General features: G+C 50.8%; 1 protein-coding gene across 1 annotated transcript; it reads left to right on the forward strand.

The window, feature by feature from the left end:
- Window positions 1–353: 353 nt before the first annotated feature.
- On the forward strand, window positions 354–23,096 carry CDHR1 (cadherin related family member 1). The gene is made up of 17 exons (XM_033209174.1): window positions 354–632; window positions 1,306–1,401; window positions 2,378–2,523; window positions 3,675–3,725; window positions 4,922–5,011; window positions 7,001–7,087; window positions 8,206–8,319; window positions 9,394–9,537; window positions 10,956–11,034; window positions 12,268–12,368; window positions 14,611–14,814; window positions 15,166–15,318; window positions 17,462–17,626; window positions 18,108–18,175; window positions 18,639–18,867; window positions 19,550–19,807; window positions 20,654–23,096. The coding sequence occupies exons 1-17, from the start codon at window positions 578–580 to the stop codon at window positions 21,191–21,193; spliced, it is 2,580 nt and encodes an 859-aa protein (XP_033065065.1). The 5' UTR covers window positions 354–577; the 3' UTR covers window positions 21,194–23,096.
- Window positions 23,097–26,682: the final 3,586 nt, after the last annotated feature.

Genomic DNA, 26,682 nt, shown 5'->3' on the forward strand with positions numbered 1-26,682 from the left:
ATGGAACCTGCTTAGACTGCTAAGGCAAGGCCCTCCCAGCCGCTCCATTAACTTTTCTTCTGGAATGCTTAGCTCAGAGAGGATGACTAAGCCCCTGAAAGTCACAGAGGAAGTTCATGAGAAAAGAAAACTCCCATGAAGCCCAAGCCCCACCAGGACTTAGGGACCCTGGGAAAGCCCAATTTTCCAGCGCCCTCCTCAGGACAACTTGGGGAAAAGACACTCCACTCCTCCACGGTGTCCTGTCCTGGACCCGGGGCCGCCCGCCAAGGGGGCGTGGTGGGCGGGGAGTCCTCTTGTCACGCCCTCCTGCCCCCGCCCGCGGTTGGGAGCCTGTCTCTCCGCTCTGCACCGCTAATTGGTCTTGTCAGGTGGCCGGCAGGAGCAGATCCGAGCGGTGTCATCCTCTTAGCGCCCTCACACCACCCGCCGCTCCCGCCCCGCGCCCCCTCCCGCCGCGGCTGCAGTCGCCGCTACCCCCATTGTGTTCTCTGCCCTCCCCGCGGGCCCAGGGCATGCTCCGTGCCCCTGCGCCGGGCCTCGGCGGCGGCAGGCGACACTCCGCGCCGGCGGAGACATGAGGCGTGGCCGGTGGGCCGCCCTGGCCCTGGGGCTGCTGCGCCTCTGCCTGGGTGAGTGGCAGCTCTGCCCCGCTGGCCGCGTGGATGGCGAGGGAGGTGGGCGCCGGCGTCACCCAGGTGGCCACAGGGACATGGTCCTGGACCACTTCCAGAGTGGGACTCCGGCTGGTGGACGGGAGCAGAGAAGTCCTTCCATCTTCCTGGCCCATTCGTTAGTGGGGAGTGGGGTAGCGGAGTAGTGGGGAGCTCCGGGGCGCTTCTCCAGAGCCGGCATCCTAGAGCCCCAGGGTTTGGCGTCCGGACCCCCGCTGCTCTCCGCTTGCTGGGAAGCAGAGCTGCAGGCTTGGTGGCAGCTCCGATACTGCGTGGGGCAGGGGATAGTGCCCCGACTCGCGGCGTGACCTTGGCTAGGGCACTGTCCCTCTCTGAGCACGGGTGCAATCTGCCCATTGATGAAGAAGGGGTTGGATTGCTCCCCGGGCTCTAAGCGCCCGCATGCTACGTGTCCCTGACAAGCCCGAGCCCACCGGAGGTGGAGTGGGGGTCAGGGGCATCCTCTGGGCGGCACCCCAGGGGGGTCCCTCGGTGCACTTGGGTTGGGGAGGTGGAGCGCCCTCCTGCCCAGTAGCGGGGCCTGACGCGGGACCGAGCTGGTGCGAAGCTCCCTCCTGGTGTCTGGGTGTCCGTTGTCTGGGTGTCCGTCTGTTCTGTGGTCTTTTCCCAGCTCAGGCCAATTTCGCCCCGCACTTCTTCGACAACGGGGTCGGCAGCACCAACGGAAACATGGCTCTGTTCAGCCTCCCAGAGGACACCCCTGTAGGTGAGTAGCCCTGGCACCGGCTCCTGATAGGTCTCCCTGAGGGGTGACTCGCATTCCCCTGGACGCAGGGACCAAGCCAGTGATTCACCCAAGCCTGTATATGCGCCTAGCGCCAAGTTGCTGCACAAGGCCGGGGACTCCTTGTTTTTCTCCGAATTCCCCTAGGCAATGGCAGGAAAGAAGGTCATTGCTGCCATGGCGACTTAAGCCTGGCCAGTCCTGGAGACCAGGGCTCCCGCCCACAGACAGGGTCGCCCTGCGAGGCAGGCCGCTGTAGGAAGTAGGTGATAAGGTGCTGCCCCTTATGGCTGTGTGAACTTGAACAAATGTATTTACCTCTCTGAGCCTCAGGTCTCTAGGCTTTAAAACGGCCGAAGAACATCCAACTTGCTGAGATCTGCAGAGACGGGAGGAGAAAGGGGGGATTTCACACTCCCTCTCCCTCACTTTGTGGGCATTGGGAACCCCGGGAAAATGGAGAGCAGAGCAAAGCAGGCATCTGGCTCAGAAATCCCTGCATAACCAGGTCCAGGCATCGGGGACAGTGCTGCACTGTGGGTCACCCCTCCTGCCTTAATGGCTGCCTTATGGCCTTAAAGGCCTTAATTCCCCTTCCCTATACCCAGGAGTCCCTCAACCTTGGATCCCTAGAGCCGAGTTATTACCAGGCAGGGCAGAACTCAGGCACTACAGTTAGGCACAGCAGACCTGCACCTGCTCTGTAACTCGTGTTATAGATTACAATCTGGAAAGTGGCTGATCATCACATCCAGCTGCTGTGAAGAATAAACATACAAAGAGGCAAGCAGCCAGCAGGGGTGAGGCCAGCGATGAGCACCCAGTTCAGGGCAGCACCTTTGACACTGAGTTGAATTGTCACTTTATAAACAGCTGAATCATTGGTCCTGAGCAGCTGCCACTTTTAGGAAAAAGTTGGGTCTCAGATTCTATGTCTCTCCACTGTGTTTCCTTCCAGGCTCTCATGTATACACCCTGAATGGGACAGACCCTGAGGGAGACCCCATCTCCTACCACATCAGCTTTGACACCAGCGCTAGAAGCGTCTTTTCTGTTGACCCCACTTTTGGAAACATCACCCTGGTTGAAGAGCTGGACAGAGAGGTATGGGGAGGTATGGGGAGTGCTGCAGGGCCGCTGCCTGTAGATAGACCTCGGTGGGCTGAAGTTCCCCTAGAGCACTTTGGTTAGAACCTCTCCGTAGAGTAGAGGATGAGGGGGCACACCCCAGGCACATCCAGTCTGTGAGATCTCTGGGCCTCTTGCCATCAGCAGAGTGGGCTTTACTTTCACACTCCTCGTTCACACAGAGCGAAGAGTGGGCTCCTTTAATGAGCACCTGCCAGCCCTGCTAATCTTTTAAGCATGTTCCATTAAAAATAAATCTGTTTGCACTTTGAGGTTTCTGAAAGAAAGCTCACAAAGTGATTTTTCAAGCCTGTCCTGGGAGAGGTGCTATGCTGCACAGGAACTCAGAGCAGGTCAAGGCTGAAAAGGGTGGTTGGGAGTGAGTCTGAGTTTGGCAGGACTCCTTTGCTCTACACATTTGTGAACTTGCAGGCAACAGGGTATGGCCTTTTTCAGACCATACAGCAGCCTGGTGTGTGGCTAACTGGACCTCAGCTATGGGGATGCTGCCAGCTCTGGTGACAGCCTCCATTAGCTGCAGGCCAGGGTAGAGAAAGGAAAGGGAGGTCTCAGGGACTGCTGTGGGGACACAGCAGTGGAGCCTGACTGTGCTGCCAGTACCCTACACCCTGGCACCCGCGGGATCTGGCAACCTCCGATACCCCACCCCACTGAGGCCTCACCATATCCTGGGGAGCACTGAGACACCATGGATGTGAGCCTCTGCGGAGACCTGGAATGTGGAGAGGCGTGGAGAGAGAAGGCGAGAAAAGGGAAAAGAAAGAGGAAAAGTCTTTATGGGACCTTGAGCACACTAACTAACGTCTGCGTCTCGCCTCACTGTGGCAGGACAGTATTTTCTGTTGGAGCCCCAACAGACCCTCTGGGTCTCTGAGTTTATAAGAACCCCAGACACAAAAGTCCCAAATAAGGCCTCAAGCATGGGGGGAGGCAGCTTTCCACTCTGCCAGGCATGCTGTCGCCACCACTCACCCTGATCCAGGGATCCATTAGCACGCACAGGCCTCCTCTGATGGGTGCGTGGGGCAGACAGAGCTCCTCCCAGCCACGGGGGTCCTGTGGCGTGTCAGACCCCTGGACGCTCACTCAGTCCCTGTGCTTCACAGAGGGAAGATGAGATTGAAGCCATCATCAGCATTTCTGACGGCCTGAATCTGGTGAGTGCACGCCCAAGGCAGTCCCTGGCAGCCTGCAGTATTCGGGCCTGAGAAGGGTGAGACTAGCATGATTCCTCCCCAAGCCTTTGTGGGGGCTTTTCTGCAAGTTTAAGCCAGGGCCCAGCAAGACCTGCCCAAAGTACCCGCAGGAGAGGGCTGCAGCAAGGCCAGAGAGGAGGGAAGGAAAAGAAGGAACGGAGAGATCAGGCTCTCCAAGCTGAGCTTCTCATGGGTCTAACCCACATTCCACAGCATCTCCTCAAACTTGCCCTCCCCATCTGCCTCCCTGACCGTGGTCTTGGCCTCCTGCTCAGTCACCTGAGCTGAACACCCCACAGCAACCATTTTCTCTCAGCAATCATCAGTGCTCCCTGGATAACTCAACAAACCCCAGGGGCTCACTGGCCTCCAGGATCCCCAACCCCAATTGCCTGAAGTTGTCACTATGGAACAGAGTCAGATCTGCCCACTCTGAGGCTCAGAAAGCACTAACAGCTGGCCTCTGCCACTGGCAGGATGAAAACCAAGCTTTGGTCTGGCGTTCCGGGACTCCCCGTTGGGCACCATCTGCCTCGCTGCCTTTTCCCTCACATCCACCCCACCCAGGCCATAATCTAGCCATAAATCTACTTCCATCCTCTCAGCTCACCATGCATTTCGCTCCTCTTTGCCTTTGCACATGCAACCCCTTCTTCCCGGCACACCTTTCTACCTCTTTCCTTCTGGCAAACCTGTCTCATGGATTAATTCTCACTCCTCTGAGAAGCCCACCTGCTCTCTGCCACCACAGCCCAGGAACTCTCAACCCCATTGGACGCATTTCCACAGGCTATGTGTGTGCGCTGGTGCAGTGCAGGGGCCCCGCCCTCAGTGCCTGGCATACTGCTGCTCTCACCTTGAGGAGATCATAACGTGTTTTTTTAATATGCTGATCTTTGCCCTGATATCCCAGCCACCATGACTACTGCAAAATAACACACCATTAGACTGTCTCCTGCCTCCAGGATGAAACACAATGTTTGGCACTAAGAGGCTGCTTAATGTTTATTGCATTAATGAATAAAAGAAGGAAGGGAGGGAGAGAGAGAAAGGAGGGATGGGCAGGGACGTGTACCTTGGAGTGTTAGAGGTCGCTATCCATTCAGCCCTCAGAAGGTCTCATTGCGCTGGCTCTTGACCCCTTTGCCCCTTCTCAGGTGGCCGAAAAAGTCGTGATCCTGGTGACCGATGCCAATGACGAGGCACCCAGGTTCATCCAGGAGCCTTATGTTGCCCTGGTTCCTGAGGTGAGTGAGTAGCTGCTAGAGGGGCCGATTGTCCCACCCAGGCCCATAGCCTACCCCTGGGGCTGCTCTGTGGCCTGGCCATGGCTCACTGCCCTGTGGAGAACCTCTCTGTCACCACCTGCTCCCTCCCACATTTGCTTTTATTCCAAAGGCATGTTCATTTGCTTTTTTCCATTATAGTCATAATACATGTTCAGTGTAGACTTCTGAAATATGTAGAAAAGTAAGAGAAATGAGAGTTTTCAAAGTCACCCTCACTTTCTCCAACTTGAGACATGGTTAAATTTTGGTATATTTCTTTCTAGTCTTTTTGTCATTATAGAGCTCTGTTTTGTTTTGTTTTATTTTGTTTTTCTGTTTGGCATAGTTGTGATTATACTAAACATATGCTTTCTATAACCTATTTGCACTTAAGTTATAACATAAGCATTTTGCTCATTAATTGTAAAGTTTGGGCAGCTATTGTTTTAATAGCTTCCATCAAGTGAACGGTCTATCATTTACAGAATCATTCCCTGATGTTTGGATATTTAAGGTGCTCTAAATTTTGCTGTCATGGACACATCAACTTCTGAGCATCAATTTTGTTTTTCATTAATTAGGATTCTTTCCTTAAGATACAGTTCAGGATTTGAAATTACTGCATCAAAAGCACACATGCCCACATGGTGTTGCCAGACTGCTTTTCCAGAAGGCACCTGTTTGCTCCTTCCCTGCAATGGGAGGGGTTTTCTCCCCTGCCCCTTGACAACACTGAATTCTCAAAGTTTAAAATGTTTGCTAATTCAGGCCAGGTGTGGTGGCTCACACCTGTAATCCTAGCACTTTGGGAGGCCGAGATGGACAGATACCCTGAGGTCAGAAGTTTGAGACCAGCCTGACCAACATGCTGAAACCCTGTCTCTACTAAAAATACAAAATTAGCCTGGCATGGTGGCGGGTACCTGTAATCCCAGCTACTCAGAAGGCTGAGGCAGGAGAATCGCTTGAACTCAGGAGGGAGAGGTTGCAGTGAGCCGAGATCACACCACTGCACTCCAACCTGGGTAACAAGAGCAAAGCTCCATCTCAAAAAAAGAAAAAAAGAAAAAAGTTTGCTAATTCAATAGGAGAAAGATATCTCATTCTTGCTCTAAAATGCAGGTATATGGTCCCTGGTGATCCTAAATATGTCTGTGGTTATGAACCATCTCCTCCTTTTTGAATTGCTGTTTCATAGGTAGACCCTTTATCTGTTTGGGGTCTTGGTGTTTTCTTCTCCCTCTCTCCTTGAGCGCATCTCCCAGCCCCTCACCAAGTCTTTTTGCTCAAATTTCCCTTCCCTCTTTCCTACACCTCCTCTGAGCCCCAGCCCCCACTGGGTGCTCACACACTTAAAAAAAAATTTTTTTTATTATTATACTTTAAGTTCTAGGGTACATGTACACAACGTGCAGGTTTGTTACCTATGTGTACATGTGCCATGTTGGTGTGCTGCACCCATTAGCTCATCATTTACATCAGGTATATCTTCTAATGCTATCCTTCCCCCCTCCCCCCACCCCACGACAGGCCCCAGTGTGTGATGTTCCCCTTCCTGTGTCCAAGTGATCTCATTGTTCAATTCCCACCTATGCGTGAGAACATGCAGTGTTTGGTTTTCTGTCCTTGCAATAGTTTGCTGAGAATGATGGTTTCCAGCTTCATCCATGCCCCTACAAAGGACATGAACTCATCCTTTTTTATGGCTGCATAGTATTCCATGGTGTATATGTGCCACATTTTCTTTATCCAGTCTATCATTAATGGGCATTTGGGTTGGTTCCAAGTCTTTGCTATTGTGAATAGTGCTGCAATAAACATACATGGCTCACACACTTTATCCTCAATTGTTCACCTCTTTTTGGTGCTTCACTCCCCTGACCCCACTGCTGCTTGCCTCTATGCCTCTGTCCCCCTGAGAATGCTGTCACTGTCTCTGACCCTCCCCTGTGGCTGTGACCCCCTCAGGACATACCTGCTGGGAGCAGCATCTTTAAGGTCCATGCGGTGGACAGGGACACAGGCTCTGGAGGGAGTGTCACCTACTTCCTGCAGGTAAGGCGGGACACACAGGACCTAACCTGGGGCTGGGCCAGAGGGGACTCCTGGGTGGCCCCTACCTCTGTCACCCAGGCCCTTAGGTCGGTGCCTCTACAATTCCCGAGGAGTACACAAAGGGGTGGGATGGACTGGAGGGGATGTGAGAGGGACAGAAGCCTTCTTCCCCTGATGGGCCCATCGTGGCTTCCTCTAAGTCAGTCTGTCCCCTCCTTCTTCCCACATCCCCAGGACCCTCAGCCCTCCACATCCCCAGCCCTTTCCCCAGGGACTGCCACATGGGTGGAGAACACCATGTAGGCCCAGAATGGTCAATAGAAAAAAAGAGCAGAAGAGACAACACTCAAAAGAGGCAGAGCTCTGATGTCCCTAACAACACAGGCCCAGAAGTCCCCTGGACTGCACGGGTGCTGGAGAGACCCCAACCCTCACCACTCACATGACCTTCAGTGCATTATCTAACTTTCCCAGCTCAGTTTCCTCATGTTTCACATGGGAGAGATAAAAACACATCCTTGTTGCATTGTTGTGAAGACTACATACGTGTAAAGCCCCCACTAACAGCACCTGGCACAAGCGCCCGACACTACCCAGCCAGAAGGGCCCCCAGGGACCCCACCAGAGGCTGGTGCTCCCTGCCAGCCTCCTTCAGGCTGCACACCCTCTCCCCCGATGCCAGGCTGCCTGGGACTGCCCCACAGTCACTTGCTTGGTGTAGGGTTTGAAGGCCCCAACGTTTTTCTCCTTCACTGTGACTTTTAATCCCTGGCTCCCTCCAGGTTAGATCACTCTACAGACATTGCCACCTGCTGGACCCTCCAGGCCAGAGCTTAGCCCAAACTTAGCCCAAGAAAATTTGTTTTCCAGCTGAGCAGGAAGAAAAGCAAAGGCCCAAAAGGGAACGTTGTGTTTTTGACTGAGGGTATGGGAGGGAAAGCCCCAAGTCCTATGAAGGAGAACCTGGGACCAGAAAAGCTAAGCACTCTGAAGCAGGAACCTCAGCCCTGAAGTCCTGTGACAAGGGGCTGTGAGGACTCCCTTCAGAAAGCAGAGTGGGCATTCCTGGGGCTGGCCTGCGCTCTTGCTGAGGTCCAGCTGGCCCCTAATTCTTATAGAACCTGCACTCCCCATTTGCTGTGGACCGTCACAGCGGTGTGCTGCGCCTCCAGGCTGGGGCCACTCTGGACTACGAGAGGTCCCGGACCCACTATGTCACCGTGGTCGCCAAGGTAACACAGTAGGACGGGGAGCATCCAGTGTCTCCTCAGCCCTTGGGTTGGAATGGAGTTAGGCTCTACAGGGGAGCGGGGGCAGTTTGGAGAGTGGGAGACATGATGGGCGTGGGAACATAGGGAGCAGCTGCTCGGAATCTTTCCTGCCTGGACATATTCTCCAGGGAGGCTGGTATCTGTGGGCTGCGGGACGGCATATGCTTTCTCAAAACTAACAGGCCAGGATCCCCTGGGTAAGACCAGGTGGGATGTCCAAGAGAATGGTGTCCCCCTCACATCCTCAACAACATGGCCTCCAGGCACCTCCATCTTGCTGACCAGGCTTGCTCACCCACCTCCTCCTCTCTGTGTGCCCAGTCACCCCTTCTGAGCCTCAGTTTCCTCATCTGCCCAGCCCTGAAGTTGAGGAACTCCACTAAGTTCCTCATATTTCTGAAGTGGTGGTGTGGGAAACATTGGAAACCAGCAGATGCCCACCAAAGCTTCTTCCCCTACAAAGAGTGCGAAACCCCACCGGTCCCTCTAGGCCCAGCATTTTCTTTTGCAAGCAGACCCTTGCTGGTCACAGCCTGGCTTACAGGCCATCCCACTGCAGCCTGTACCAGCAGGCCCAAGTCAGCCTCGCCTGCCCATAGCTGCACGGGCTGGGCTGGGCTGGGTGCACATCTCTGTTATGATGCTCAGTGCAGGGCCCAAGTCTTGCTGTTGTGGGTCCCTGACACTCAGCACAGGCCAAGCACAGAGTAGATCCTCAGGAGGTGCTTGAGGCTTGGTTCCTGGCTGGGAGGGGGAATTTAGCTCTGAATGCCCCCTCTCCTGCCACTCATCTGATATGATTTCTCTGGAGAGAGAACTAACCCCACTTGCAAAGGAATGGTGGCACTTTTACATTCCCAACACTCCCGTGAGAGGAGAAGTATATCCGGGTGACATAGAAGCAAGCAGAAACTTGGAGAGGACAGCTGGCCTCACAGCCATAAGGGGGCAGGAGCCAGGTTCTCATGGTTTCTGTCCAATTCCACATCCCAACTTGTCTTCACTCTCCGTCTGTGGGCCCCGATTCTTCCGCAGGATGGCGGTGGGAGGCTTCATGGGGCTGATGTGGTGTTCTCAGCCACCACCACGGTCACGGTCAATGTGGAGGATGTTCAGGACACGGCCCCTGTCTTCGTGGGCACACCCTACTACGGCTATGTGTACGAAGACACCCTTCCGGTGGGTGGCTGTGCCCCTCAGCCAGCATCCCCTCCAAATGCTTCCTGCCCTGACCCTTGTGATTTTAGGGACCCCCTGCTGGAGATGACTGGGCTGGCCTCGGTCACCCTCCTCACACAGAGGCCAGCTCTGGACTCACCCAGCCTCAGGCCATGAACTGGACCTTTTGCCCCCAACTGCACCATGAGCTCCCCATGGGCAGAGATCAAGCTGGAGCCTGGCCTCACTCGGCCACAGCTTAAGAACTCTGTGCAATTGAATTGCATTCTCAATTTGCATTTGTCTGATTATGCTTTACTTTTCTTTTGGAAACGGAGTCTCACTCTGTCACTAGGTCACTAGGCTGGAGTGCAGTGGCACGATCTGGGCTCACTGCAACCTCTACCTCCTGGGTTCAAGCAATTCTCTTGCCTCACCCTCCTGAGTAGTTGGGACTACAGGTGCACACTGCCATGCCCAGCTAATTTTTTGTATTTTTAGTAGAGGTGGGGTTTCACCATATTGACCAGGCTGGTCTGGAACTCCTGACCTCCGGTGATCCACCTGCCTTGGCCTCCCAAAGTGCTGGGATTACAGGCATGAGCCACTGCGCCCGGCCTATTATTGACTTTATAAAGCAAAAGGAAACACTTTTTGAGGACCCAGTGGTGGAGACAAGCTCAGAGTGAGGGAGAGAGATGCTGGACTGCCCTGGGTAGGGGCTGCAGGGTGGGCCAGGGTGGGTCCAGGCCATCCCACTGAGGAGCTAAAGGGAGAAGGAGGTGCTGAGGGACAGGGCTCAGGGCAGGCTCCAAGGGAGGAGGCAGCACCTGGGCTGGGTTAAGTAGTAGCCCGGAGTTGACCAGAGAGAAGGGCCTGTGTAGCGGGGCTTAAGAGAGGACAACAGGCAGAAGTCAAGCAGGCCTTATACAGTTGGGGCTGCCCTACTCTAAAACCTTCCAGCAGTACCAAAGGCCCACAAGATAAAATCTTAATTCTGGGACTTCGCATTTGCGATCTGGCATCTCTCCCATCTGTCTTTCCCCTCTCCTCTCATGCACCTCAGGGGTGGGATGAAAGCAAAAGATAGAGAGGGCAGTGAGAGTAAGGCTAGAGAGTAGGGAGCAGTAGAGGCAAGGGCTGAGTGTGGTGTGTGGGCCAGAAGTTGGTGCAGGAGGCCTGAGAATCCTTGGGCAGCCCAGGTACTGACCCTTACTGGCAAGGAAGAAGCAGGGGCTCAGGTTATCCCTCCAACCCTGGAGGCCAGTGGGTGCTTAGAGCCCCTGCAGAGGAGAAGAGGGCCATGCTCCAAGGCCACACAGAGGCCTGACTCTTTCCTGGGTGGGGGTAGCACCTCCTTTTCATCATGGGGACATTGTTTGGGGAGGGGAGGGTCCCCATGTTGCCCATCAGGCAGCGGCTGCTCCTGTTTCCCCGAGGGCTCGGAGGTACTGAAGGTAGTCGCCATGGATGGAGACCGGGGCAAACCCAATCGAATTCTCTACAGCCTTGTGAATGGTGAGTCTGAGCAGCTTTGGGGGCTGCAGCTTTGACTCTCTAGGTGACCAGAACAAGGTTCCCCAACCTCTCTAGATCCCAGCTCCCTCGCCTATAGGACCAGGAGTACAAGACACATGCAGAGGAAAGGCTGTGCCCAAGACAAGCAAGTGTCTGGGTTGTGTATTTCGGCCCCTGCCTATCATGATATCCAACAGCCAGGAGAGCATGGGGCAGGGGCGCTGAGAGCGACACGGAGGTGCTAACCCATGCTCCTCTCCCCCTGGATATTTGCTCCTTGATGGGAATGCACGGTAATATTTCCCACTTTTTAAGTGGCTATGTATTTTCCTCATTCTTTTTAATTGTTATCCCACAGCATATAGCTGAATTAAATGAATCAAATGCAGTGGTGACGTGGCATCTCCCTAGTGCTAGCCCTATATATGGACAAGAAAAATGAAGTTCAGAGAAGCTAAGTAGGCATCCCAAGTTTCCATCATTGTATTTGAACCTGAGCCTGCTAGCTCCACAGTCTGTGCTCTTCCCACAGCTGGGCAGCAACTGAGCCAGATGAGCTGTCCCTGGGCTAGGCCAGGGCGTTGCACCTGGTGCCTGGTCCCAGACGTGTGCATGTTTATATGCCACAGCCTTTCTCTAGGACATGCCTGTGCATACTCACCTTCCAGCAGCTCACATGTGGGCAAACCTGCCAGCCTCCTTTCCCCAGCCTCACAGGACCTCAACTGCCTTCCCTCCCATCACCACTGCAAACCTTTACCCAGTCCCTTAGCACCCATCCCATCTCCTGCCTGTCCCACTCCACACCCTCCCTCTCCTCTCTTTATTCCCTCCCTCCTGTCCCTTCTTTCCCCACTCCCCTTCCATGACCCTGTCTCACTGTATGTCCTCCTGATTCCTTTCTCTTTTCCTCACACGCACGCACACACACAAATACACACATGTGCACACATGCACACAGGCACACATATTATTACGCATAAGAGAAGGGACGCAGTACGGAACGAGGGAGCTGGACAGAATTGAGTTCAAGTCCCAGATCTGCACTAGCTGTGTAGCCTTAGACAAGTTACTAAGCCCCTCTGAAACTGTTTCCATGTTGACAAGACACAGATGACAGGATTTCATTCTATGAAGACTTCGCTAGGCAATGCAGGAGGAGCCTGCAGCATGACTCCCCTGCGCCTCCCTGTGGTCCTGTGCAGAACTTCAGGGTGCATCTCTCTGTGACAGGGAGCGATGGAGCCTTTGAAATTAATGAGACATCGGGAGCCATCTCCATCACTCAGAGTCCGGCCCAGCTGCAGAGAGAGGTGTATGAGCTGCATGTACAGGTACCCTCCCTCTAGCTTTGTCTTCCCTGCCCACCTTTGACCCTGGAAGGCTATAAAGATGATAAGACCCAGGCCCTCTTTCCTGGGGCCCATAGTCTGGGGAGGGGGCTAGATGTTGTTCTAAAAAGCACCTGCGCCAGACATGAACTCACAAGCAGGGAGTCGCAGAAAGGCAGGAGGAGGTGCAACTGAAGCAGCAATGCCTGAGCATTGGTGGGATCCTGCAGGTACATGCTGCCAGAGATTGGCATTGGGTGGATCAGGGTGGAGTGAAAGCATTCCAAGCCAAGAAAGTGCAGCAAGCCCAGGCTGGAGGAGAGAGCACTGATATATTGGGGGAACAACAAGGAGTCAGGTGAGGCCAGAGCAGAGAAGGATGGGCAGCCTGGAGAAGGAGGAAAGGTGGACTCCCAGGCTGGGGTCAGAGGAGCAAAGGTCCTGAATGGGAGCTATGGATCTGTCGCTAGAGCTGGGCATGTGACCTGTGAAGTCACACAGGGACTATACTTAGGAGAATCCCACACTAAGCTTAATGCTCGCTGTTTGCTGTCTTGGAATTCTTAATAATTTCATCAAGGGACTCTATATTTTTATTTTTCACTGGGCCTGCAAATTATGTCGCTGGTCCTACTCAAGAGCAATAAGGAGCCATTGGAAGGTTTTCAGCAGGATTACAGTCACTTGGAAAGTTCACCTGGCTACTCACCAGACCAGTGGGGTTCCCACATTTGGAGAGTTGGGCCAACCAAGATTTTCAGGATCCACTCCTGGGCATAGGAATTCAGTGTGTTTGGGGCAAACCCAGGAATCTGCATATTATAAGCACCCAGATAATTCTGGCACCAGTCCCAGCCCGAATTTGAGAGCTCTGGTCTCAACTTGGGTTCAGAGGGAACTGGATGAGAGGTAGAGCCATTGGCCAAGGTAACAGAGGAAGAGAGCCTGTGAGGCTGAGGGGAGGTGGGATAGAAGAAAGGGACAAATTGAAAAGTATGCATGAGGCAGATTGCACAGAATGAGGAAACTGGCGAATCTTGAGGGAAAGGGATGGGAGAGGGATAGATGAAGCCCAGGTGGTCCTGTGCCATCAGGAGTACAGGACAGCATGCAAGTTAAGTAAGTGAGGAAGGATGCATTTGAATGCTTGAAGGACATGCAAGTTCAAACATCGAAACTTGGGCACACAGGTTTGGAATTGTGGGAGAGAATGTCAACCTACAGGTAACTGTGGAAGGCATGGGAGGGAATAAAAGCACCCAGAGGAAGAAGAAGAGAGAGAACAATCGACCAAGCACAGCTGCGGAAGCTGTGTGAAGAGGCTGAGAGTGAGGAGGAGGAGAGGGGCAGGTAAAGGAAACTCAGGAGGGATCAGAGAGGTTGAGAAGAGGATGCAGGGAGCAGAGTCACATTGCTGCAAGAATAGAGCACTTGAGAAGGAGAAAGAGTAGCAGTGCCAGATGCAGTGTGGAAGTCAGAGTGAAGTATCTGAATGAGGGGTGGGGTGAGAAACAAGAGGGATAGCAGTGAAAGTGTGAAGGAGTGGAGTACAGGGATGGTTATTTTAGGATACATAAGACCAGAGCATGCTTACAGAACAAGGGAAAGGAGGTCTTGAAGAGGTTTGTAGGATATCTGCCACATGGTTCACAAGGTGCCTATGGGCTCTTGGCCCTAGCTTTGTAGGCTGTATTAGTTATCAGTTGTGTAACTACCCCAAATTTAGTGGCTTAAAACAATACACATTCATATCTCATAGTTTCTGTGGTTCAGGACTCCAGGCTCAGCTTGGCTCGGTCCTTGGTCTCCAGGACCCTCACATGGTTGCAATCAGATTTTCAGCCAGGACTGGGGTCTCATCTGCAGGCTTGACTGTGGAAGGATTGATTTCCATGCCCACCCAATTATTGGCAAGACTCAGTTCCCTGTGGGCTGTTGGACTAAGAGCTTCAGCTCCTTGCTGGCTGTTGGCTAGAGGTCACCATTAGTCTCTGTCAACCGTAGCTGCCTGCTTCATCAAAACCGGGAAGAGAGAGACTTCACAAGACAGAAATTGCAATCTCTTATCATCTAATCATGAAGTGATAGCTTGCCATCTTTGCCATATGTTATCAGTTAGATCTAAGTTGCTAAGCCAGGACACACTGAAACAGAGGGGATTATATATTCTACAAGGTAGGTAGGAGCTGGACCATCTGAAGGGTCCACCTGCCACATAGGCCATAGCCACTTGTACCCATCCCAGGTGACCGAGATGGGCCCTGTGGGGAGCCCAGCTGCCCAGGCCACTGTCCCAGTCACCATCAGGATTGTGGACCTCAACAACCACCCGCCAACATTCTATGGAGAGAGTGGACCCCAAAACAGGTTTGAGCTGTCCATGAATGAGCACCCGCCCCAGGGAGAGATCCTGCGGGGCCTCAAGATCACCGTCAATGACTCCGACCAGGTGTGTGGTCCTGCCCCCAACTCTGCTTTCCCACAAACGGTATGGAGCCAGGGTCCCAAAGCTAAGTGGGTCTGCATCAAACTGCCCTGCATATGTAGCAGGGGCCAGGTGGGCCACAAAATGAATGAAACAGGAAGTTGTAACCAAGGGGGAGAAGAGGGAGACTAACCAATCAAAGACTATCTGCTTAGCCGAAAGACATTCACAGTCCATTCAGAAGGAAAAGTCAGATGCAGAAACTCTCTTAATAATATCTCCCAAGGTTAAGGGCATGTGAAGACTTCTATATAGTATGAATATGAATTTCTATCATCATTCATCTTCCTTGTTTCCGCTCTCCAAATTCTCTAGGGAGCCAATGCCAAATTCAACTTGCAGCTGGTGGGGCCCAGGGGCATCTTCCGAGTGGTTCCACAGACAGTCCTGAATGAAGCCCAAGTCACGATCATTGTGGAGAACTCAACTGCCATTGACTTTGAAAAGTCCAAAGTATTAACCTTCAAGGTAGATGGTGCCCTGAATTCACTGCCCTGAATGGGAGGGTCCCAGGAATTCATACCAGCATCTTGGTTCATTCCTGAGGGGGTCTCTTGTCACTCTCTGCCCTTCCTGGCCCTACTCTTTTCTTCTCCAACCCTCCTGCAGATTGCTCACAGCCCCTCCTGCACATTGCTCACAGCCTCAGCCTCACTGAGCTTACTGGCTTCCACACCACAACCAGTTCCAGGAATGCAGGTGGTGGTGTGGGATCAAAGGATAACTACCAATATAATTTGCCATGTTAATATTTGAATGAACTATTTTATTATCACGATAGATGTTTTATCATATGCCTTGACATTTGTCATCTCTTCTGATAACAATCTTAGCTGAAGAGGAAAAAAATACTTCTGTGATATCATTTGTGATTATGTAAAATCATGAATGTATTATGAAATGCATATTATATATGAACATTACTTTTCCTATTATATTATATATTATATATGAATATATAATATGTTAATAGGAAAAGTAATACTTCATTGAAACTATTAAAATTATATTATTTATAATTATACACATATACACACACTCTCCTATAGCCTGCATCATGCTTAAAAGTGAAATACTATTATAAAAGCAATCCATGAAATTAGGAAAAAAACATGGATGCCTGCTAACACCACCATTGTTTAGCACAATTCCTGAAATAACATTGTTCCTGGATAAGGAAAGGAAATAAGTTCAAACTTTAGAAAGGAGGAGACAAGACAGTCATTATTTGCAGGAGATGATTGTTTGCTTAGAGAATCTGAGAGAAAAGACAAAAAAAAAAAAAACAACTCTTAGAAACTCAGCAAAATTGCCAACATGGCTGATTACAAAGTTAATGCACAAAATCCAGTAGTTTTCCTACATACAAAAAATAATAAGAAAATGTGGGATAAAAATTATCTTTTACAATAACAACCAACACATAAAATTTATAGGAATTATCACAAGAAATATGCATCATGCAAATGATGAAAAATGCTAAATTTTACAAAGAGGCATAAAGAAAGAGATGTAAAGGCACACCTTGTTTAAAAAGTTCAAATTCTCCTTAGGTTAATAAAGAATTTGGTTGGGCATGGTGGCTCACGCCTGTAATCCCAGCACTTTGGGAGGCCGAGGGAGGCAGATCACTTGAGCCCAAGAGTTCGAGATCAGCCTGGGAAACATGGCAAAACCCCATCTTTACAAAAACTGCAAAAATTAGCCAGGCATTGTGGTGCATGCCTGTAGTCTCAGCTACTCAGAAGGCTGAGATGGGAGGATGGCTTGAGCCTGGGAGACAGAGGTTGCAGTGAGCTGAGATAGCACAACTGCACTCCAGCCTAGGCAATAGAGCCAGGTCTCGTTTTCTTTGTTTTGTTTTTGTTTTGTTTTTGTTTTGTTTTGTTTTTGAGACAAGAGTCTCACTCTTTCTCCCAGGTTGGAGTGCAGTGACGCGATATTGGCTCACCGCAACCTCCACCTCCCAGGTTCAAGTGATTCTCATGCCTCAGCCTCCTGAGTCACTGGGATTACAGGCACACACCATCATGCCGGCTAATTTTTGTATTTTTAGTAGAGATGGGGTTTCACCATGTTAGCCAGGCTGGTCTCGAACTCCCGACCTCAGGTGATCCACCTGCCTCAGCTTCCCAGAGTGTTAGGATTACAGGCGTGAGCCACCGTGCCTGACCCATTTTTTTGTTTGTTTGTTTTTATTTTTTTTAAAAAGAATTTAATGTCCCCAATTAACTCTTCCCTAGAATTTCATTTGGACAGGTGGCAACAAGGCTTGACAAAATGAATCTGGTATTTATATGGGGCAATAAACTTATGAGAATAGTTAAGACAACTGGAACTGGAAAGGATATGCAGCTCAGTGGAACAAAATAAACTGACCCCAATACAGATGGCAATGATAAGAAAGCTGGCATTACAAGCCAATTGATGGAGTAGGGGGTGATGCCAGGCCTTAGAGGCGACCCTTATATGAATAGCTGGTTGGCAGCTGCGAGGAAGATTGGGAGACATGGCAGATGGATGTCAGATCAGTCCTGGGGAGATGAGGTGGGAAGGCTCTCCACAGGGTGAGTGCCCACCCAGACAAGTCCTCATTTTCCTCCCTTCCCAGCTCCTGGCTGTTGAAGTGAACACCCCGGAGATGTTCAGTTCCACGGCGGATGTTGTGATCCAGCTCCTGGACACCAATGACAATGTCCCCAAGTTCGACTCCCTCTACTACGTTGCCAGGATTCCTGAGAACGCCCCAGGGGGCTCCAGCGTGGTGGCTGTCACAGTGGGTTGGGAACTGGCCCAGGGACTGGGTGGGATAGGAGGCCTTGTGAAGCCAGACAAATCTGGAAGGTCATTCCAGTTTGAGTGGCAGAGCCCACACTCATTAGCTGTCCTTGGACAAGTTACTTGCCCTCTCTTAGCCTCAGTTTCTTCATCCATACAATGGGTATTACAACACCTCACAGAATGCAATGAGGATATACATGTAAACAATAATCACAGGGCATGGGACCCATCCCCTCTTCCTCATTTATAAAGGAGGGATGAATGTTTTCCAGATCTAAATCTCTTGGCTGTTTCAATACTTAAAGCTTCTTGGAGGAAAACTAGGACTCCTGGGCAGGTCTCTCCACCAATTTTTCCCCAGTTGGGCAAACCTCAAATCCCCTTGTTTTGTGGTTGAAAGCAACCCTCAGGGCATGGGAGCTGACAACATACCCTGACAAAGAGGCGGGTGCCACCCGGGGCTCTTTCTCTTCCAGGCTGTGGATCCAGACACAGGATCCTGGGGTGAAGTGAAATATTCCATCTACGGGACTGGGGCAGACCTGTAAGTAGATCCAGAATCCAGGACAGGGACTTGGGCAAGGGGGTTGGAAGGCTGAGGGTGGAGGAGGTCTGTGGCAGAGGCAGGAGGGGCCTGGGAGGGACAGGAGCGTGGGTGAAGAGGAGTGGAGACAGGCAGTGGAAAGCTGAGGCAGAGGGTGAGGAAGGTCAGGGCCCAGAGCCTCAGGAGCCAGGCAAGTAGGGCTGGCTGGGGAAGGAGCAGGCCATAGGAAGAAAGAAAGACTATAAATGGAGTTGTTAAGCTGGATAGTGACAGACGGGTGAATGCACAGGTGGATCTACCTCACTTAGACTGCAAGGATAGGAGGGAGCAGGTGGGACACTTTGGGGGAGCTGCATGACACCTCACTGCTGCTTCGGGAGGCAGCTCATTATTGCAGGCATGTGCGTGTATGCACATATGTGTGTATGAGTGCACACCCATGCCTATGTGCTCTGCCTGGCAGCTTCCTGATCCACCCATCCACTGGGCTTATCTACACCCAGCCCTGGGCTAGCCTGGACGCTGAGGCCACTGCCAGGTACAACTTCTATGTGAAGGCAGAGGACATGGAGGGCAAGTACAGCGTAGCTGAGGTGTTTATCACACTGCTGGATGTCAATGACCATCCCCCTCAGTTTGGAAAGAGCGTACAGAAGAAGACGATGGTGCTAGGAAACCCAGTGAAAATTGAGGTGAGTTTTGGAGGCAGCTGAGATCCCCTAAAAGCCTGGGTCCAGCAGCTGCAAGAGATACTGGGGCATAAGAATTTCATTGAAGATAAAATTTATTGGCTTCCCACCATGGACAAGGGACTTTAAGACATTTTATGTATCCCCAACCCCACTTCAACATGGAATTCAGCTCTGAGAAGGAAGACATTGCTACTCAATAAATGAAGAAAACAGGCCAGGTGGATTAAGTGTTTGACTTGCCGTCACATAGCTGGTCTGCCTGCTTTCGAAAGAGTGGTTTTCTCACTGCACTTTGTCATCTTGCCAATGTGGCAAAAAGGATGAACTCTGAAACCCAGCAGACTTGACTTTGAATCCTGACTCCCTTTTTTATACCTCTGTATCCATGGACAAGCCACTTTGCATCTAAGCTTTCATTTCTGCATCCGTAATATGGATTCACCAATATTTGCTTCCTAGTCTTGTTCTGAGAATGGAACCGGGTAGCACATGTGTAAGGCCTACATAGACCCTGGCTTATAGGAGGGCACGCATTCTATTCCTTTCCCAACTCAATCCTCTCAAAATAGGATCAGGACCATTTCCCATCAACCTAGCAAGCCCCATACGACATGCTGATTTAGCCAGTGTACACAAGGATGGTCCCTAAAGCCCAGCTCTGTCTGTCTCTCCCTGTGCACAGGCCATAGACGAGGATGCAGAGGAACCCAACAACCTGGTGGATTATTCCATCACCCATGCAGAGCCGGCCAATGTGTTCGACATCAATGCCCACACGGGGGAGATCTGGCTCAAGAATTCCATCCGCTCCCTGGATGCTCTGCACAACATCACACCTGGAAGGGACTGTATATGGTCCCTAGAGGTGCAGGCCAAGGACCGGGGCTCCCCATCCTTCAGCACCACAGCCTTACTCAAGATTGACATCACAGATGCTGAGGTGAGTACAAAGCCATGGTCAGGAAAAAGGGATCAGAGGGCCAGCTCAGACCTCTCTGCAACGTGGGCAGACAGAGAAGGACCATCTCCAGGCTTCCTTCAAAAGACACTCAGTGTTATCAAATGCAGCCTGTGCCATCAAACACAGGCTTTGGAAGGGGGCTGAGCTTCCAGTTTAATACTTATTAATGGTGTGGCTTTGGGCTTTGCTAAGCCTCTGTTACCTTTCCTGTGAAACGGAGGTAACGATGGCTTCTTCACATGGGTGTTGAAAAGCAGAGTGAAATCATTATGTGTAGCTCTCAGCTCAATGTCTGGCAGAAAAGTAGCCACTTAAGAGGTTTCTGATACATCTGGGCAAATGGGTCCCCCTAGCCCTTGCCACAATCAAAGGCAGGTGATCTCCTACTATCTCAAGGACAGAGTCCAGCTAAAGCAGGAGCTGAATCCAAAAGAGGTTGTTCGCATTGCATTCCGTCTGAGCTTATTGTACTAGAGAGTGGTCTGCACCATGCTGTGTCTGCATGCATTTTTTTTTTTTTTAGTAGAGACGGGGTTTCACCGTGTTAGCCAGGATGGTCTCGATCTCCTGACCTCGTGATCCGCCCATCTCGGCCTCCCAAAGTGCTGGGATTACAGGCTTGCATTTTTCTGGAGAGCTGCATGCATCATGCTCTCTCTGTTTGCATTTTCCTGGACAAAAACCCATAGTGCCTATCAGATTCTCAAAGGGACTCCTGACTCCAGAAAGTTTAAAAACCATTATGCTTAAGGAAGCACAAGCCTACTCTGTACTCCAAGGACCAGGTGGGAACTGCTGAGTGCAGGGGCTGGCTCTCTCTTTCAGACCCTTTCCCGGAGCCCCATGGCTGCCTTCCTGATACAGACCAAGGACAACCCCATGAAGGCCGTGGGTGTGCTGGCCGGCACCATGGCCACCGTCGTGGCCATCACTGTCCTCATCTCCACCGCCACCTTCTGGCGCAACAAGAAGTCTAACAAGGTCCTGCCAGTGCGGCGGGTGGTCCGCAAGCGGTCCAGCCCTGCGCCCCGCACCATCCGCATTGAGTGGCTCAAGTCCAAGAGCGCCAAAGCCGCTACCAAGTTCACGCTCAAAGAGAAACCTCCCAATGAGAACTGCAACAACAACAGCCCAGAAAGCTCCCTGCTCCCGAGAGCTCCAGCTCTCCCTCCACCACCCAGCGTGGCGCCCAGCACTGGCGCAGCCCACTGGACCGTGCCTACTGTCTCTGGCTCTCTCAACCCCCACCCGACCCAACCCCCACCAAAACCCAAAACTATGGGAAGCCCCATCCAGTCAACTCTGATCTCTGAGCTCAAGCAAAAGTTTGAGAAGAAGAGTGTGCACAACAAGGCTTACTTCTAGTGCATGCCCTGTGGTCCCCACTCTTTCCTCCTCCCCTGACCCACACCACCCTGCTGCTCAGACAATGCTCCCCTTCCTCTCCTCCTTAAGGTCACCCCTATTTTTTACAATGGTGTAATCCCCATTGTCCTCATGTCTACCTCCACCTTCTGGCACAACAAGAAGTTGCACTCTGACAGGGCTCTGGTTGGTGCCTTGGGCAAGACATTGGGCTATAGGATGCAATTGGCAAATACTTCCCCGTCACTCAAATCCTTGACACTGCTACAATGCCCCCCACTCTCCAGGGCTTGGAATTGATGAGAAGACAGCTCATATGTCTTCTACTCACCAACCCCAGACCTCACAGTCCCTCAGGTCCTACTGGGAGCTCATCATCCTTAGTCAAGCAGCAGGGCCCTGGCCATGTGGAGCAATGCGGACTGAAATCTGGATCCTGATGCCTGCAGCTGAGAGCAGGAGCAGGAAAAGGAGGCTTAGCGTTGTCTCAGGCTGGGGGTCAGCGAACCTCGTGGGCTGTAGGAAAGCAAATGTAGATAAGGGGAGGGCAAATGTGTGCTGAAAACACACTGACTGTGGGACTGTGCCAGGATGCATTTGAAAAGATAGAGCATTCTGTCTGGGCAGAGACTGTGGACCCTGGTGTGCCCACGTGGGACAAGGGACACAGAGGTGGAAGACTGGCCTTGCCAAGAGTGAGGGCAGATGTCTCCAGCCAGGACTGCCATGAGCCCAAAATTGTCAAAGCTGGAGCTATTGAGGTAGCCCTAAAGGCATCTAGAAGAGCATCAGGGCCCCTCTCTGAGGAGCTGCCCCACCGGCCATCCTTGAAGAGACAATTCAGGGCAGTCGATGAATATCAGGGCTGAGATGCAGGGAGACTTCCATTTTTATCCAGCTCTTCTGCTCACATCACGTGACCTTGGGAAAGCTGTTTAAAGTCACTGATCATCTTCTTCCTCATCTGTTAAATGAAGAGAGTAAGCCCTGTCTGCCTCACTTGCAGGTCTAGGGTGAGGATTGAAGAAAATGGTGGTGATGAGGGCTTTAACCAAAGCGGCATGAATGCAAAGTATTTTTCTGCAGCCCAGTTCTCTGGGTGCAGCTCTTCCAGAAAGTATTAGGAGTCTCACAGCTACTTTGCCAAGCGCCCCAGCAGGCACTGTGCTGGGCTTAGGGGCTACCACTGGATGATGGCATTGCCATGACTCACACACCTCTCCTTCCATTCTTCCCTTACTGCATCCCCACTGTGGTCCTGGCCAGCTACTGTCAGAGAGAACCAGAGCTCCAAGTCTCCAGTTTGCCAAGATGAAGAAAATGAGTTCCCAAGAATGGAATGCTTTGCCTGAGGCCACACAACAGGCTGGTAGCAAGGATCTGGTCTAGCCAGGGCAGACCTCATTAGCTTGTAACAACCTTCCCCAGGAGAGAAGTCATACCAGGCCTCTGGGATTAATACAAAGAGGTTGTGCACTGCTTTAAGGAGCCTGCTATCAGGAAATCTAGATGTGTGCACAGAGAGAGAAAAGTAGAACAGTCTGCATTTGACTCCACTCACTAACAACCCCTCTAGAACACATTGATGATTTTATTTAAAGAGATTGTACGCACATGTGGCTTTCCTGATTTCTGAGTCTGTGTTTGAAAATGTCACTGAGATGTGCCAGTGTGCAGAATCCTTGCTGGAGTTTCTATAGTCCCTGACTTGAATGATATTAAGCAAGAGGTGGACTCTAGCAATCCAGGAGCCCAGACTGAGCAAACAGGTACTTTCCAGCCTGTGTTTCAGGAGAGGGCTGTGCTGGATCATGCTTGGCCTCCACAGGGAATACAGCATCCTTAAAGCTTGCATGCAATCAACCTCTTTTATAAATGGAAAATAAAGTCTGTTACCCAAAGACCATGCTAGTCCCCTGCTCCCTGCTTTCTTTTGAGTTTGCTGACCTGTGGAGACCAGTCTTTCTGACACACAGCCAAGCTCAACTTGCTTCCTGGCTCCTTCAGCAGGTGGATCCATTCTTTCACCCCTAGATCTGACTCTAAAGAAGGCTGAAAAGTTTTGTCCAAATTGCCATGCATATATCTTGAACAGGACATTTGTGGGCCTTGTCTACTGGACTTTTCTCCCAAACAGGACAAGCCCAGGCAGGGCTGCATGGAGAGGAATGGAACTTGGAGCTAGAATTAATTGCCCACTCTCCCACCCTACCAGTGCAGCCCAGCAAGGGCAGGAATTGGGAGGCCTAGGGTGGGCGTGAAAGCTTGGGAAGCACTGTCATCTCTCAGAAAGGGGTCATAAAGACCTCTGGACTGGAAGCTCAGGCTTGCAAGTGGATCCGGGACCGAGAGTGTTCTCTTGGACAGCCCCAGGAACTTGAACCAAGGCCGAGCCAATCTTGCAAACTGGCCGTGGATGGGGAAATGCCCAGTAGCCAGCATGAGCCACACTAGGAAAGAGGAGGAGGGTGTAGCCAAACCTAAGGCACCGGCAAGTGTGGTCAGCACTGGAGGAGACCCTGCCAGTGGGGTGAGGCCAGTCAAGTCCCTGTGTTACGAATGGTGGGCCACGGGGCTGCCTGCTCAGTCCCAGTAGGACAGGCAGAGTTCCAGGCTAGCACCATGGTAGGCCTCCAGGGAAAGAGCGGGGAGGCAGGAAAGGCACACTGGGCAGGCCTGCCCATTCCTGGTCCTAAGAATGGAGCTGTAGCCTCACGGACAATAAACAGATGTGACTCCAAGGACTCTGCAGAGTCATTTTCCTCCTGCGCCTGAGCTCAGATCTTCCAATCACATGATATAACAAAGTGCTTTACAGTTTGACAGCCCTTAGGTCTGAATTCTGATTCTGCCATTAATTGTGACTTTGGGCAAGAGGTCAAGTCCCTCTGGGCCTCACTTTCCTCATTAACACAGGTGCAAAGTATGGTTGCAGAGAGGATGACAAGAGCTAATATATGTAAAGTGCCTAGCACTGGCTTTGTATCTACTTACACAAGCTCAGTAGACGCTTGCCATGACTGTGGCCCACATACTAGAACATCATGTCCTGAAAGAGAGGACCCCCTCCATGCATCCTCACCCCCTGGGATGTTTCCACCCACCTATAGGTCCAGAAGCTTTTACTTCGTGCTAGGAGAAGGGAGGAGAGTGGGTCTGGAGGGAAGTGGAGAACAGGGCAGTTGCCACAGCATCTGTGACTTGTGCAGCCGGCAGCCTGCCCTGAGATTCCAGGGGGTTAGGAACAATGAGATATCCGTAAGAACCTGTGGAACTCTGTCCTCAAGCAGCTCTCCCTCAGAATCCAGCTGGAGAAGTGTGTTCAGAAATGGGAAGGAACTAACATGCTCTGCTTCTCTAAGGATTTTGGCGATTCTATCTTTAGGAACTAAAGGCTTTGAGGGAATCCAAGGCCAGTCCACCTGTCAGGAGTGTTGGCATCTGTTGACAGGCAGTGGCACATCCTGACAGTTTTCAAGGGCCTTGGTCACCAAGGGGTGGAGAGAGAGAATGGAGAAGATGCCACATGAGGAATGAGGCAGGAGACTGGCATGTGCCACATGGAGGACCCCTTAGGACACTCACAAACAACCTGGGGAGGGGTTCTCTGAAGGTCCTAGTTTCCAGAGTGAGGCGGTCATGGCTTAAGCTACCATCACTTGATCAATAAAGCAGAGTAGCAGCAGGCTGATGTTGTGGACATCAGTTTGATGTTATAAAATCGTGCACATGCACCTCTTTTAAGGCCTGAATGAGGTTTGGTTATTTATTCATTTCTCAATAATTTACTCAGCCATTCCTAGGGTGACACATTTGGAGTATATTGTCTGTGCCAGGCTCTCTTCCAGGTGTTAGGTGTACATCTCTAACAAGATAGAAGGAAAGAAGAAAAGAAAAAGAACAACATTCCTATCTTAAATCGCCTGGGACTAGAGAGGCTTCATTTTAAAAGCAAGTAGCTCTGCTTACAAATGTTTCCTCAATCAAAGGCATTTGCCTTGAACTTGTATAGTCTAAGCTCTAAATAAATAAGCTTCTCAAGGGCATGACAACTACATCTGAAACTGTAGCATCTTTTTAACATGAATTAAACAGAATATGTAAAGGATATTAGCCTAGATAACAAGTTATTACATATATATATTTACAAATACACACATGTGTGTAGTCCTACTAAGATCTGATATTCCAAATGGCCCTGTCTATGTGTTGAGTCACATTCAAAGAAAGCACAAACTGACGCAGATGCCTGAAATGATGGTAACATTCATTATTGTGACATTTACTGAGGGTCTACTATGTGCCAGCTATTGTTCTGAGAACTTTACATGTTTTTTTTTAAAAAAAGCCTTGTATAATTATCAGAATAATGCTATGAGGTAAGGAGTGTTATTATCCCCATTTTACAGGTGAGAAAACTAAGATACTATTATTACTCTATTTTATAGGTGAGAAGACTAAGGTACATGAAAAGAGAGTAACTTCCCTGGTACAACAAAGCCAGTAAGAAAACCAAAATTTAAGCCCAAGAAACCACATTCAAGTCAGGGTCTATTCTTGCATCCCCACTATGAAATTGCCTTATTCAATCTGAGTAACATGAATCTTTACTTTAGGGTTTTTCAAGGGGCAGTGCAAGAATCTTAAAAAGTATCAGATTCTCAGAAATCCTCCCTAGACCATTTCCCCTCTCCCTAAATTTACATGTTTACAGAAGCAGCTGAATACTGCCCTGCCCACCATCATGCTCCTGGCTTCCCCGCTGCACTGCTTTCTCCTCTTCCACAGCCCTTCCCTCCTCCTGACTCCTCTGTCTCATGTGCACCACCAAGCCTCTTTTGCTTGGCGTGAAGGTCGGAACATCCACTCTCACCTTCATGGTAGCCCAGGCCATTTCATGATGGCTGCACCCTCAAGATCCATAGACCACTGTATTAGTTCGTTCTCATGCTGCTAATAAAGACATACCTGAGACTGGGTAATTTATAAAGGAAACAGGTTTAGTTGACTCACAGTTCAGCATGACTGGGGAGAACTCAGGAAAGTTAACAATCATGGTGGAAGGGGAAGCAAGCATGTCCTTCTTCACACAGCAGCAGGAGAGAGAAGAATGAGAACTGAGGGAAGGGGAAGCCCCTTATAAAACCATCAGATCTTGTGAGAACTTTCTCAGTATCATGAAAATGGCATGGGGGAAATGGCATGATATGTACAGATTATGGAAACTACAATTGAAGATGAGATTTGGGCGGGGACACAGCCAAACCATATCAACCCCCCTTGATGCTGTGGAAGGAAGTACACAGAGGCCACGAGAAGTACAAGTTCTTTTCTTGCTCCAACCACTTTTCTTCAAAAATTTATCATAGGAAATTCCACATAAATAAATTCTCCACTACATTACATGTATGTGTGTGTTGTACACATGTGCATATCTAAATATATATATGACCATATAATTTAAAAATATATGTTCTTAAGAGTGATAA

This window comes from Trachypithecus francoisi, unplaced genomic scaffold (genome assembly GCF_009764315.1).
Source record: "Trachypithecus francoisi isolate TF-2019V2 unplaced genomic scaffold, Tfra_2.0 Lachesis_group9, whole genome shotgun sequence".
Classification (NCBI taxonomy): domain Eukaryota; kingdom Metazoa; phylum Chordata; class Mammalia; order Primates; family Cercopithecidae; genus Trachypithecus; species Trachypithecus francoisi.

Excerpts from the sequence above, each read along its gene's own strand:
- CDHR1 (XM_033209174.1), top strand. The coding sequence starts at position 578 with ATGAGGCGTGGCCGGTGGGCCGCCCTGGCCCTGGGGCTGCTGCGCCTC. Across the intron at positions 9,538-10,955 it reads TGTACGAAGACACCCTTCCG|GGCTCGGAGGTACTGAAGGT; the intron begins GTGGGTGGCTGT and ends TGTTTCCCCGAG. Across the intron at positions 12,369-14,610 it reads TGTATGAGCTGCATGTACAG|GTGACCGAGATGGGCCCTGT; the intron begins GTACCCTCCCTC and ends TACCCATCCCAG.